Source organism: Dipodomys spectabilis, unplaced genomic scaffold, assembly GCF_019054845.1.
Source record: "Dipodomys spectabilis isolate Male_0828 unplaced genomic scaffold, ASM1905484v1 ptg000009l, whole genome shotgun sequence".
NCBI lineage: Eukaryota > Metazoa > Chordata > Mammalia > Rodentia > Heteromyidae > Dipodomys > Dipodomys spectabilis.
In genome coordinates this window covers 26,659,959-26,673,476 of record NW_024870686.1, presented here as the reverse complement: position 1 = coordinate 26,673,476, position 13,518 = coordinate 26,659,959, and the positions used below count along the sequence as shown (strand labels likewise).

Genomic DNA, 13,518 nt, shown 5'->3' with positions numbered 1-13,518 from the left:
AAATCAGTCTTCTTTGGTTATACTGTATTACTAAAACATACTGGAGTATGTTTCATATGTATGGATAAGGAGTTACTTTTTTTCATAATCTATGATCCACTGAAGTCATGCATCAACATAAAGGAACATGGATCAAGAAAACCAAACCAATTTCCCTGAAAGACAAAACCACAATGATTAAGAACAGATCTTCAGGCTGATAAAAGGGAAAAGAGACAGAAACAAAGTATAAACTTGTAAAGAATGTTGATAAAGTAAACATGTATGTGATTACTGAATCACTGAGTGTTAGAGCTAGGGGTTACCTTTGTTGGATAAATTATTCTTGTTGACTAAATTAGAAATTACAAATAAATTATTTATTGTGCTCAGTGTTATGTAAGGTATACTTTACGCGAGAGAATAATAATAGTAATATTAATGGCAATAAGAGAATTTACTGTTTGCTATAGATTGGTCACATGTTTTCAGTGTATCCTCATCACAATCTTGTGGCATAGGTGTTGTTATACTCCCCATTTTCAAATAGAGAAAACTGAAGTAAAAATAACAAAGTGTGTGCCGGTGGCTCATGCCTGTAACCCCGGCTAACCAGGAGGCTGAGCGCTAAGGATCCCAGTTCTAAGCCAGCCCAGCATAAAAATCGGTGAGACTCTTATCTCTAATAAACGATTGAGAAAAAGTCAGAAGTGGCGCTGTGGCTCAAGTGGTAGAGCACTAACCTTGAACACAAAGAGGCTTAGATAAGGCAGGGCCCAGGCCCTGAGTTCAAAGCCTATGACGGACAAAAACAAACATCAAAAAATCAGGGCTTGATTCAGATATTAGGCTCATGTTCTAATTATAAGATATATTGATTGTCACCCATATTATTTGGAAATCCAGCGGTAAAAACATTCTTACTGACAGAGGAAGGACATTCCATTTTCTTTGGAAAATGATTTTAGAATTTCAGTCATATTGAACTTTTAATACTCCCTCCCTTCAAAATGTATACAGAAAGATAAACTTCATAGACTGAAAACAAAGAAACAAACCCCAGAGGAAATTAGTAAATATCTATAACCAACCCTTAAGGTGCTTTTTCTGTGTGTGTGTGGGGGGGGTACTTTACTAGAGCAAGGGAAAAGGCTCATTTGTCAAGTGTTATTAAAGTTATTAAAGTGTTATTAAAGGCTCTCCTCAAGACACAAGGATAATTTGACAGGATATTCAAGGTAGAAAGAATAAAATGAGTCAGTGCCATCTAGGTAGTATGAGCATGCCTACTGTGTTAGTCTATGGTTCATTTTGTTACTTCAGAACTAACAGAATAGTTTTATTATGGATTAGTAAAGAAGACAGTAAAGAAAACTAGATATATTTGAATAAATCCTGTTTTTTTCCTGTTATATAGCAGGTGAATGTGTCTATTTTTCTAACTCCCTAAATTATCATTTGTGAAGGTATTTTTTAAAATTTTGTACATTATTTGGAAGTTCAGTATTTCAGATATTCTTGTTGCCATAGGGATATTCTGTAGGCTTCCTGCAAAATGAATTTAGGATTCAATTTTTATTATGCTTTTATTATCCTTAACTTAAAAAATCCAACCAGAAAATTAAACATCTTATTAAAAATCAATCCATTTAAGTGCCTGTAAATAAAAAAAAAACTTCTGAATTTTCACTTGAAACTTTTCATTTCAAAATTGTCTTTGCATATAAATTTATATTGTTTTTATTTTGCCCACAGCATCTAAGTATTTTAACTTTCAGATTTCCATCATGCTACTACTTTCAGTTTTATTTTCTAGAAATAACGGATACATTATTATTATTATTATTATTATTAATTCATTTGTTTGCTTATTTTTGTGCTGATCTTGGGGTTTGAACTCAGGACCTGGACACTGTTCATGAGCTTCTTTTTGCTCAAGACTAGCTCTCTACCACTTGAGCCACAGGTCTACTTCCTTTTGGTATTGGAGAAAAATGGCTAATAAACTTTTCTGCCTGGGCTGGCTTTGAACATCAATCCTCAACTCTCAGCCTCCTAAGTAGTTAAGATTACAATTGTAAGCCACAGGCAGTATTGGGGTTTGAATTCAGGGATCTTTTACTTGCTAGTTAGTTGCTGTATCATTTGAACCATGCCACTAGCCCTCCTATGATTAAATTTATATCCTGTCATGCTTGTCATATACATTTACTTGGCCACATTTCCTAGGGTTATAGTTTTGCTTATTTTCCCTAATGGTGGTCTCTGCTTTGTACCTATGCAAGAGACTGGTAGCTTCAATTATTTTTAAAAATTTTACTTAGTTTGTAGTCCTTTATCACTTCAATTAGATCAAAATATGATTTTATGGGGTTTTTTGGGCAAGTTTTATACTTTATATAATGTAAAATATAGGTCATCCTACACCTGAGAGATTATAAGTGAATATTGAATTCAAGTATACATATTTTATAATATCCACTTTATCATATATACCTAAGGATGTGACCTTTTATTTTCAGGTGGCATCAGAACAGAGAAGAAAACAGTGCATTGAATTGAGTAATGGGCTCAGCATTGCTATTGACTGGTGTGTGTATATAGTTAGCTTCTATGATTTAGTATTAAGTTTTAATTCTTTGCAGTTTAATTAAATGTGATTGTAGATGGCTGAAATAAATTTAAGAGCATGCATTTCACTTATACTGTTCCTTTATCTAGCTAACATTTAATTAACCTCCAAGAATGTTAGGATACTGTGATGGCCATTGCTTTTTTAATCTTTGATTTGGGAGTCCTCTAACTGTCTGGACTTCCCTATCAACTTCTAACATTTACTTTCCCCTTCCTTGTCAGAATGACTATTCCTTATCAGTAAGTTCACAGAAGGAGGGAAAAAAATATACAAATTGAAGACTAGACTTTCTGCTCTTAATAGAAGTTGTCAGGGAATACTTGGAATGTTGGATTTCTACTTCTTCAATAATTTTTGAAAGGTGTATTTTATGCGTCTGGTATGCTAGTGATCTGTACCATGAATTTAAATTGCAAGCATTACTTTTCTCCAGTCTTTGGGGATTAGCTTTAGATGCCATAAGTAAGTCATTTGGATAACTGTATGCCTACTTTTGCATGGAAGAGTTATTTGAATGCTGTCCTTTGAAAAAAGTCTTAGGCTGCTATCAGTGTGACTAGGAGATTTATTAATAAACTCAGTTTAAAATGCAGCAGTCATTTTTTTCCTTTTTAGTTCAGCATAGTGACTATATGTTGATGGTTGGTGGATGGGAATGTAAAAGTTTATATTTATGGGAAAAGCAGATAATTTCATTTATATTTGTTATTCTCTACTTCAGTATTTGTCAGACTTTTTTCAGTGCTAGGGTTTGAACTCAGGGCCTCGTGCTTGCTTACTTTGCTTGCTCTGCTAACACTCTTATCACTTGAGCAACACTTCCAACCCAGCTTTTGGCTGCTTATTTTGGAGATGGAGTCTCACAGACTTTTCTTCGAGAGCTGGCCCTAAACTGTACTTCTGTGGATCTCAGCCTTCTGAGTACAATTACAGATGTGAACCACCGGTGCTTAAGCAAACCTTGGTTTGGTTGACTTTGATTGGCTTTTGACTAGTATTTGTACAAAAAGAAAAAAAAAAGGAAAAGGAAAAAAAGAAAAGGAAAACATGAAGTAAACTATTGTATGTCAATGGGAAGTAGTTTTGCTGTGGATCATAGTTAAAAGGTTTAAAATCCAGTTTCTAACTGTACATCTGGGTGCATCTGCTCTGCCTGTGGTAAATGGTAGGCTTCCTGTGTTGAAGATGAATCTGGAGCTGAGATTTGCGAGTGCTAGGAGCAAAGCATTGTGCATGACTGTTATTGCAATATATATAGTTTTTTTGGGGGGGGGTTCTGGTCGTGGGGCCTGAACTCTGGGCCTGGGTGCTGTCCCTCAGCTCTTCAGCTCAAGGCTAGCACTCTACCATTTGAGCCACAGCGCCACTTCGGCTTTTTTCTTTTTGCTTATGTGGTGCTGAGGAATCGAACCCAGGGCCTTGAGCATGCAAGGCAAGTGCTCTACTACTGAGCCACCTTCCCAGCCCGCAATATATATAGTTTTATTGCAGCAAATCACACACTATAGGAAAAAGTGGCCCAGTGCCCGAAGCCAAAGGCATGGGAAGGATAGAGATGGTGAAAGGTAGGGTTGCAGCACATGTCCGTAAGCTGCGTGCATGTACATTTGTGTTTGGGAAGCAGGCACTATCTAATTGTTCTTAGCCTACTCTTGGAGGAAAGTACCTACGTAGCTTAAAATAGTCTAAGTCTTAAAATAATATAAGCCAACATGAAATTAGTCTTAGGTGCTGTTGCATAGTGGTACTGAGGCTTGAGTTTGTATCCCTGTTTCCACTAGCAGTTTGACCCTGAGCATATTTCTTTAGTATTCTATGCTTTGCTTTTTACATAAAGTAGAGATAATAAAAGCTATCCCACAAAGTTGTAAAAATTAAATGATCTGTTTCATATAACTATTAAAAACAATGTGTGGTATATGATTAATACTCCAGAAAATCTAGTTGCTATTATTAGTCTAGAACTAGTTAGTGTCTGACCTCTCCACAGGAAAGATTATTTTAATTCTGATTAAATGAGGTCCAGTCAAGGAGGTAAATAAGTATCTTGGGCTCCATCATCGGAATAATAGGTGACAGAGGTGGAATTTGACTCTAGATCTTTCTAACCTCAGAATGTATTAAGGTCATGGAATTTCTCTACTAAGCCACTCTGAAGGAAAGTGATCTTCTTTCCAGTCTCTCTTTTATTAATGTTCCCAGCCAGAGGATGTACAATTAGACAGTAGACGGCAGTCAGTGACCTGATCGTCAGGCCTCCAGAAAAGTTTCTGATTTTCTTTTTCTTAATTTTGTGAGTACTTCTTGATGCATACTTTCTTATTATCTAAGATCTGAGATCTGGATTACAGGAGCTATCATTATTTGAAGGTTCCATTTAAAAATTTATCTTTATGCTAGGGATGAATCTATCCAGCAAGTAGAGTTTTGATTGGTCTAGATAGAGTCATATCTTGCTACTTCTCCTTGTTCTTTCCTAGGGGTAGGTATTAAACCATCCCAGGCTTGACTCGTGCTAGCCAAGTGTTTTACCACTGAGCTACATACACTGTTTGCACAGGTCCCTTTTTTCTTTTTGCCTGGGGGAATAATTTCAGAGACTCCCCACCCTCACCAAGACTGTAGCTATGTGGGAATAAATGTTTCCGTAAAATAATTGAGATATGGGGCTGGGAAGGTGGCTCAGTGGTAGAGTGCTTGCCTTGCATGCATGAGGCCCTGGGTTCGATTCCTCAGCACCACATAAGCAAAAAGAAAAAAAGCCGGAAGTGGGCTGTGGCTCAAGTGGTAGAGCACTAGCCTTGAAGTGAGGAGCTGAGGGACAGCGCCCAGGCCCAGAGTTCAGGCCCCACGACCGGACCCCCAAAAAAAAAAATAATTGAGATATGTTGCAGAAAGAAGAAAAAGAATTACTAAGTGAACAAAACCAATAATGGCCCATTACACAAATAACAGCTCTAATCTGGGTATAATTAGAGGATAATTTGGTTATTTTAAGTTTGAGGATATACCAGTTTACTAGTATTGAATATCTGGAATGAGGTTGGGAAAAAATTAAGAACAAGAGCCAGGTGCTGGGTGGGTCATGCCTGTAATCCTAGCTACTCAGAAGGCTGAGATCTGAGGATCAGGGTTCAAAGCCAGCCTGGGCAGGAAAGTCTATGAGACTCCAGTTAACCACTAGAAAACCGGAAGTGGCCCTGTGGCTCAAGTGGTAGAGTGCTCAGGCCCAGAGTTTAAGCCCCATGACAGATCCCCCCCCCCAAAAAATATTAAGAACAAGAACAACAAAATTAAAAATTCTTGGAAAGGAAATTGACCAAGCAAATATACATATTTCAGGTGCTGCTTATAATGGCAAATTAGTTTTAGTTAAATTATAATTTTATGTAAAGCTTATAACTTTTATAATAAGTTATACAAATACAGTTAGTAACCTGAAGTCACCAAAAATGATGTATATGAAATGTTCATTTAGTGACATTAACTAGCTTGTAGAATGTATAACGGAAAAATTAAAATAACAAGTGTGCTAGTATGGTAAAAATGTGAAGCCAATGAATTGCCAGTTTAACTCTCTTTATTGTAACTTTCTTATTACCCTGTTCTCTCTCCTCCCTCAGTATACTTCATGTAGCTAAGGAAAATTTAATTCTTTATCTGGCTTGTTGCTGAAAGTCTAAGCCCTTTTACTTGGATTTTTGAAACTCAACTAAAAAGTACATGTTTTCATGGTTTTGTCTTTTGAATGGTTTCATATTATGCCTTAATTTGAAACATTATATTCTGCATTGCATTTCTTTTTGTTTGCTATTTGTCAAGACAAATTCAAGCCTTTATTTGTGTATTCAGAAAGTATTCTACTACATTTCTATTTCTGTCTTCACTGAGGACTAAATGAGGGCTGCACCTGTGTTGACAAATGAGAAGACCAGGGAACATCTTGTCATCTTAAGTGAAGAAAATCCACCTGTAAGAAGAGTTGTAATCACAAAGGAAAAGTGTTTCTCGGAAGCAGTGGTTTGACCACTTTATTTCATCTTGCAGACCTCTTCATGTTCGAGGGCTTCCTTCATGTATCAAAAAAACCATATTATTATTTACTAATGAACAGAACTTTAGAAATATTAGTCTGGAAAAGAACGAAGATGTGCTTTTTATGTATGCTTTTGGCAATTTGTTGGCCTCATAAAAATGATATTGGTTTTTATTTTTCAACTACCAGCTTCCCAAAAGAGATATAGTTGTTTCTTTTGTTTATCTTTATGCTGCAAGTAGTTTGGAAATTCACCAGTGTTACTGGGAAAAGTGATATCATGGGCTGGGTACATAGCTCAAGCCGTAGAGAGTACCTGATTAACATGGGCAAGGTCCTAGGTTCAACCCCTAGTATTAAAAGGAAGAAAGTGACAGTGTATATTTGATTTGTATTTCTTTTTTTTCTTTTTTTTGTCGGTCGTGGGGCTTGAACTCTGGGCTTGGGCGCTGTCCCTCAGCTCTTCAGCTCAAGGTGAGCGCTCTACCACTTGAGCCACAGCACCACTTCCAATTTTCTAGTTGGTTTATTGGAGGTAAGAGTCTCACGGACTTTCCTGCCTGGGCTGGCCTTGAACCTCGATCCTCAGATCTCAGCCTCCTGAGTAGCTAGGATTAGAGGCGTGAGCCACCAGCACCTGGCTTTTGTATTTCTTTATATGTTAGATTGAAGTTATTTTCTTACTTAAACTCCATCCATATTTTTCTTGACTTATCATTCAACAGCCTTTGTAGAACCTCCTATAAGTCTGTTTATTCATACACTATATAGTGAACATGTGCGAAAAGCTTATTTAGCTCCCAGGAGAGAGCAAGTCTGATGACAAAGCTGATTTAAAGGACAACGTGTGAGTCTGAAATGTACAATCTGTGAAGGAAAGACATTTCTTACGAGGCACCCACACACTTCTGAGAGTTGTGGTTTACCTTAACAACTTTCCTGTGAGACAGATTCTTTTTTCACTTACTGGAGGAAAAAACATCCTCTTTTTCAATTTATCAATCATCTACAAGTTGTTTTTTAACTTTACTGACTCTATCCCTTTGTAAAGTGGTAAGTCACACAAAATTATCTTCTCAGAATATCAGGTCCTCACCTGCAGTTAGGCAGGCTGCTTGTTGATAACTATAACACAACTTTGAAAGGACATTCACTTTTTCCTTAGTGCTAAGTGTTGGATCAGTTTTCTTCACATTTCTTCTATTTTGAAATTATTTCAAGTGATAATTATTTCCACATGACTTACCAGTGAACTTCTCAGAAAGAAAACTTATTGTTGTCTTTTATAAAATACAGTCACTTTTCCTCTTTTGCTCTGCAGGAACTCACTATACAATGACAAATGGAGGTAGCATTAATAGTTCCACTCACTTACTGGACCTTTTGGATGAGCCAATTCCAGGTGTTGGTACATACGATGACTTCCACACTATTGACTGGGTGCGAGAGAAATGTAAAGATAGAGAAAGGCACAGGCGGGTAAGTGTTTGAGTACCTTTTGTTACACATTCTATATGTTGAAAAATGTGTGTATGCGTTTTTCATTTCATAGTTTATTCTTCAATTTTTATCCTTGTTAAACAGCATACTTTTAGCCATATTGCTTTTGTCCTTCATAACACTGCATGTATCTTATTCTTTTAATTGCTATGTATTTTTTCGTTGCATGCAATCTATATTAACAGTTTTATTTAACCAGTATGATATATTGATAATAGTTTAGATGATTTCCAGATGTTGCTTAGGAGTAGTTATGAATAAACACTTACAGACACATATCTTTTTACAAGTATTTGTTAAACTATTGGTGGTGTGTAAGTAGTGGTGTGAAGAGAATGGCAGACTATCCGAAAATGACTTTATTATTATATTTAGTTAAAAGCAACATGGAATTTAATGTTTATTTTCAGAAGAAGTGACCTACTTCTGATTCTAAAAATGGTTCATATTTGTGTTTGGATGCTTACAGTATAGAAGAGATCAAATTGCCTCATACAACTTAAAACTTACGATGCCTTTTTAATGAGGATTGTGGCTTCACATAGATCATGTGCTTGAAATAGACCAGGTCATTCCAATTACAGTCTTTCTACAGGATATTTTAGCATTGAAATCCAGCTTTTAAAAGAAGAATTGTATTATGACAACAGTTCTGGACTTGTTATGGATTGGTTTAGAAATGTGTTCTTACTAATGAAGGCAAGATCTGCATCTAATTTATTACCTTACTGTTAATCTCCTGACTGCCTACAGTGTGATCAGTTGAGGACACTTCTGCCTTACAGTGAAGAGTGTGAGTCTAGATTCTACTGATAGAACTGGAGCTCTCCACATTTGAGTATTTAATCCTACAACTTTTGGGGATCCCTTAGTCACTTGATTATTATACATTGTGTGTATATAGGTTACTTATTGATATAAATTATAACTTACTGGGCTGGGAAAGTGGCTTAGTGGTAGAGCGCTTGCCTTGCACGCATTAGGCCCTGGGTTCGATTCCTCAACACCACATAAGCAAAAAGAAAAAAGCCAGAAGTGGCACTGTGGTTCAAGTGGTAGAGCACTAGCCTTGAGCTGAAGAGCTGAGGGACAGCGCCCAGGCCCAGAGTTCAGGCCCCATGACCGGACCTCCCCCCCCCAAAAAATTATAACTTACTTAAATACTAGGACCAGGGAATTATAGACATTTCCAGCTTTATCATCTTCGACAAGTATAAAGGATCCCTCTGTATACCAGTTAAAGTTTGAATTTGATTCAACTTCAATTTTGATTGGATATTTATATAGTTTGTGGATGTTCTTTACTCAGACTTTGAGGTTCTTATTATTCTTGCCATCTAGTCTACAAGTCTAACAACTTTATGATGTCGTGATTTCGCTCCTAATTCACTTTTCCTAGTAGCTCCAGTTCACTTAATTATAGAATTCATCAGAAGATATTGTGTTCTGTATATGACAACTGAGAAAGAAATGCTAGATTATAGAATAGTGGCTTCTATTCATCATTTGAAAAGTGAAGCATACATACACATTTCTAATTTCAGATCAACAGCAAAAAGAAGGAATCAGCATGGGAAATGACAAAAAGCTTATATGACGCATGGTCAGGATGGTTAGTAGTAACATTAACAGGATTGGCATCAGGTAAAGAAAAAATTTAACACCATTTTATTTATTTGTTTAGATAAGAGAAGTATAAACAGTTCCTTTTCCCTCTCTTCAGTTTTCCTCCCCTCTCCCAGGTATTAGTGCTATGAAAGCATTTGTTTCTCTTCCTCAAAAAATCTTCTTAAATAGAAGACTAGGAGACAGGAGGCTTTTTAGTCTAGACTTGGCTTTCACTTTCAGGTGTGGATCCAACTTGCATCATCTTTCTGGGTTCAGTTTCCATAGAACAAGTGATTTGGATCAGATGGCAAATAAAGTATTTTTAACATCATAACCGCTAATACTTGTTGAGCACTTCCTATGTGTCATGTAGGATTCTAAAAACTTTGTATATATTTAAACCTCATGACAATCTTATAGCATAAATATTCTCATTATAACCCTCTACAGATGAAGGGACTAACGCACAAGAGAAGTAACTTAGCTGCAGTAACATAGCCAGTAATGGCTCAGCCAGGGTTTGAGTTCCAGCAAGTTAATGCAAGAGATGAGCTTTTTAATCACTGCACCACAGCTTGGCTTCAAAGTCCCTTCTTCATTTGAGACTTCAAGAAATAGTTGAGCACTGGGTGCCAGTGGCTCATACCTATAATTCTAGCTACTCAGGAGGCTGAGATCTGAGATTCAAAGTTCAAAGCTGGGTAAGAAAGTCTGTGAGACTCATCTCCAATTAATCACCAAAAAACCATTAATGGAGCTGGGGTTCAAATGATAGAGCATTACCTTTGAACACAATCTCAGGGACAGTGCTTTCAGGCCCTGAGTTCAAGCCCCAGGACCAGCAGAAAACAAAAAAAAAGAGAACAGAAATAGTTGAGGATCTGAAAACAAATATTAAGGGTTGCTTTAGTCACTTTGACTCCCATTATTTGAAAATCACATCCAGAAAATTTTAACAAATGATACATTTGTGGGAATAAAGAAAAGTATTGATAACTAATTGGCATGCATGTGAATTTTGCGGTCTTCTGTGTATAAGCCATTGATGTTTTCATATAATAGGTGACAGTGAATTTTTGTATTCATTTTGGTATTTTGTCAGTAAAATAATCTTGGCACGTAATTTAAAAAAATTGTAAATCAATTACAGTAATTCATAAATGCTATGAGCTCAACTTTTTAATGGACACCAAATTTTAATAAAGCTGACATCACTTATTAGTCTGTTAATTATATTTTGAATTGAAGTAGGCTACTTAAAAATCTTGACTTGTGTCCAGATATGTCATCACCCTGGCAACTTTCTCCTTCTAAATGTCTTGCCAACTTCCTCTCCCTCCCTTCCTCCCTCCCTCTCTTCCTTCCTTCCCTCTTACCTCTTTCCTTCCCTGCTTCCTTCCCTGCTTCCTTCCCTTCCTCCCTTCCTTCCTCCCTCCTTCCCTCCTTTCCTTTTGTAATTATAGGGAATTTGAATGATGTGGTTGGATTTTTAATTTCAGTCAAAGAATAGCAGTTTTATTTTAAAGAATACTTATTGGCAGGCTTTTTAAAAATAAAGAATATATATTTAATTACAAGTTAAACCTTTGTAGAAAGTTTCCCATTTTTGATTAAACTCATAACCATATCCTCCCAAAATGAATTTATTTTTTGGACCATCTCCAACACATTTTTACAGGGGCATTGGCTGGATTAATAGACATTGCTGCTGATTGGATGACTGACTTAAAGGAGGGCATTTGCCTCAGTGCATTGTGGTACAACCATGAACAGTGTTGTTGGGGATCTAATGAAACAACTTTTGAAGAGCGGGATAAATGTCCACAATGGAAAACATGGGCAGAATTAATCATAGGTCAAGCAGAGGTAAGTCTTGCTTTGCTCAAGATGAGTTGATTGATAATTGTACCAATTCACTTAAAAGAATCACAGCCTAGGTGACTGAACCATATATTAAAGAAAAGTTGTATAATAGGGTAGAATGGAAAATATATGACTACATAATACAAAAAAAAATAAAGATTATTTCAAGCAGCTTTTGTATTAAAGTACATGGTTATACACAGGTTACTTGCAAAAAGACACAAATTTATTGTGGTGGAAGAAAAATGATAATAATTGTAGTAGGTTGTCAATAGATGTAAATCATTGTAATTAGATGTGTTATTAGAGTAATTTATCCTAAAGATCAGTAAGACTAGGAAATAAGAATTATGAAAGTGTAGATTGTTAAATAGTTGGTAAAATGAATATTACAAGTAGAGATACGTTCAGTTATTTAAGATTTTCTTTGAGGCATTATAGTACTTGACTATCTTAACTACTATAATGTTATGTATTAACAATGTCCTGGACAATAGGAGATTATATGTAGTCATGTGGGAGGATATGTATTTTAAAATGTTACAGATGAACCTTAGAGCTAAGAGGAATGTTTTTTGATAAGATGTGCAATGTGCTGTTTCTTACCTTGAGTTTAATGATCTTTAGAAGAATTGGAATGGAATGAAATTGGAGTGCCAATCTAATTTTGTTTCCATTAACTATTGCCAAAAAGTTGTTGGTGGGTAGGCGAAGGTTGAAGTGTAATGGAAATACCTTGGTAACAAAACTTTGGGATCAGAAAAAATACGCTAGTTGCTTATATAGGAAGTACTTGCTTTAGAAATATACTATAAATCAAGCTCATATTCTTAAACTGCTCTTGTTTTTTAGGGTCCTGGTTCTTACATCATGAACTATATAATGTACATCTTCTGGGCTTTGAGCTTTGCTTTTCTTGCAGTATCTCTGGTAAAGGTGTTTGCTCCATATGCCTGCGGATCTGGAATTCCGGAGGTAAGCCACGCAGTTCTTAATATCATGAGCAATATTTGTTGGGATATTTTTTATTAGAAATTTTTTTTGAAATGAATTTTTTTTTCATGTAAAAGGAAATTCAGAAAAGGTAGACTGATTCAGGAGCAATCATTTATGCCTATAACTGACTCACTTGGAAAGCAGAGATCAAGGCAGATCAAAGTTTAAAGACAGTTTTTGAGACTTTATCTCAGCCAATAAAATTATTGGTGCAGTGACCTTACACCTGTCATGTAGCTATGTAGGAAATGTAAATAGGATGATTGAGAGTCCATCTCAAAAATAACCAATGCAATGGCGGGCTGGCGGTGTGGGTTAGGTCATAGAGCACCTGGTTGGCAAACATAAAGTCCTGAGTTTAAGCACCCAGTACTGCTAAAACAAACAAACAACATAGAAGCTGATGGTAGAAATCATTGAAAAGTAATTCTTCCCCCAAATGATTTAATCATTTTTATTGTGGGGGTGGTTTTATTTATTTATTTTTTTTGTCGGTCGTGGGGCTTGCCCTCGGGGCCTGAGCGCTGTCCTCAGCTCTTCAGCTCAAGGAGAGTGCTCTACTACTTGAGCCACAGCACCCCTTCTGATTTTCTGGTCGTTTATTGGAGATAAGAGTTTCACAGCTTTTTCTGCTCGGGCTGGCTTTGAACCATGGTCCTCACTCTCAGCTTCCTGCATATCTAGGATTACAGGCTTGAGCCACTGGTGCCTGGCTGTAGAGGTGATTTTTTAAAAATACTCTTCTCATTTAGCATATAACTTAGCAAATTATCATAAAACTTAAACATCAAGAGCCTAGAAAAATGTCCTGTGACCTAAAGTTCTTTGGGGAAATAGTTGGTGTTTGGCTGTTATGACCCTAATTTTAATTATTCTTTCCATTATCTGAGCTATATTCAGT

At 36.3% G+C, this 13,518-nt stretch overlaps 1 protein-coding gene across 6 annotated transcripts in view; it reads left to right on the top strand.

Annotated features, from left to right (window-relative positions):
• The window catches only part of Clcn3 (chloride voltage-gated channel 3), a 59,627-nt gene that overhangs the window by 23,356 nt on the left and 22,753 nt on the right, over positions 1 to 13,518 (top strand). For all 6 annotated transcript variants that reach the window (XR_006151080.1, XM_042701726.1, XM_042701755.1 and 3 more), the window contains 4 exons: positions 7,972 to 8,129; positions 9,695 to 9,794; positions 11,437 to 11,624; positions 12,474 to 12,596. Coding sequence is in view for 5 of the 6 variants with exons in the window: in XM_042701726.1 (XP_042557660.1) it covers positions 7,972 to 8,129; positions 9,695 to 9,794; positions 11,437 to 11,624; positions 12,474 to 12,596 (569 nt within the window). In the remaining variant the exon portion in view is untranslated. The remainder of the gene's footprint in view (positions 1 to 7,971; positions 8,130 to 9,694; positions 9,795 to 11,436; positions 11,625 to 12,473; positions 12,597 to 13,518) is intronic.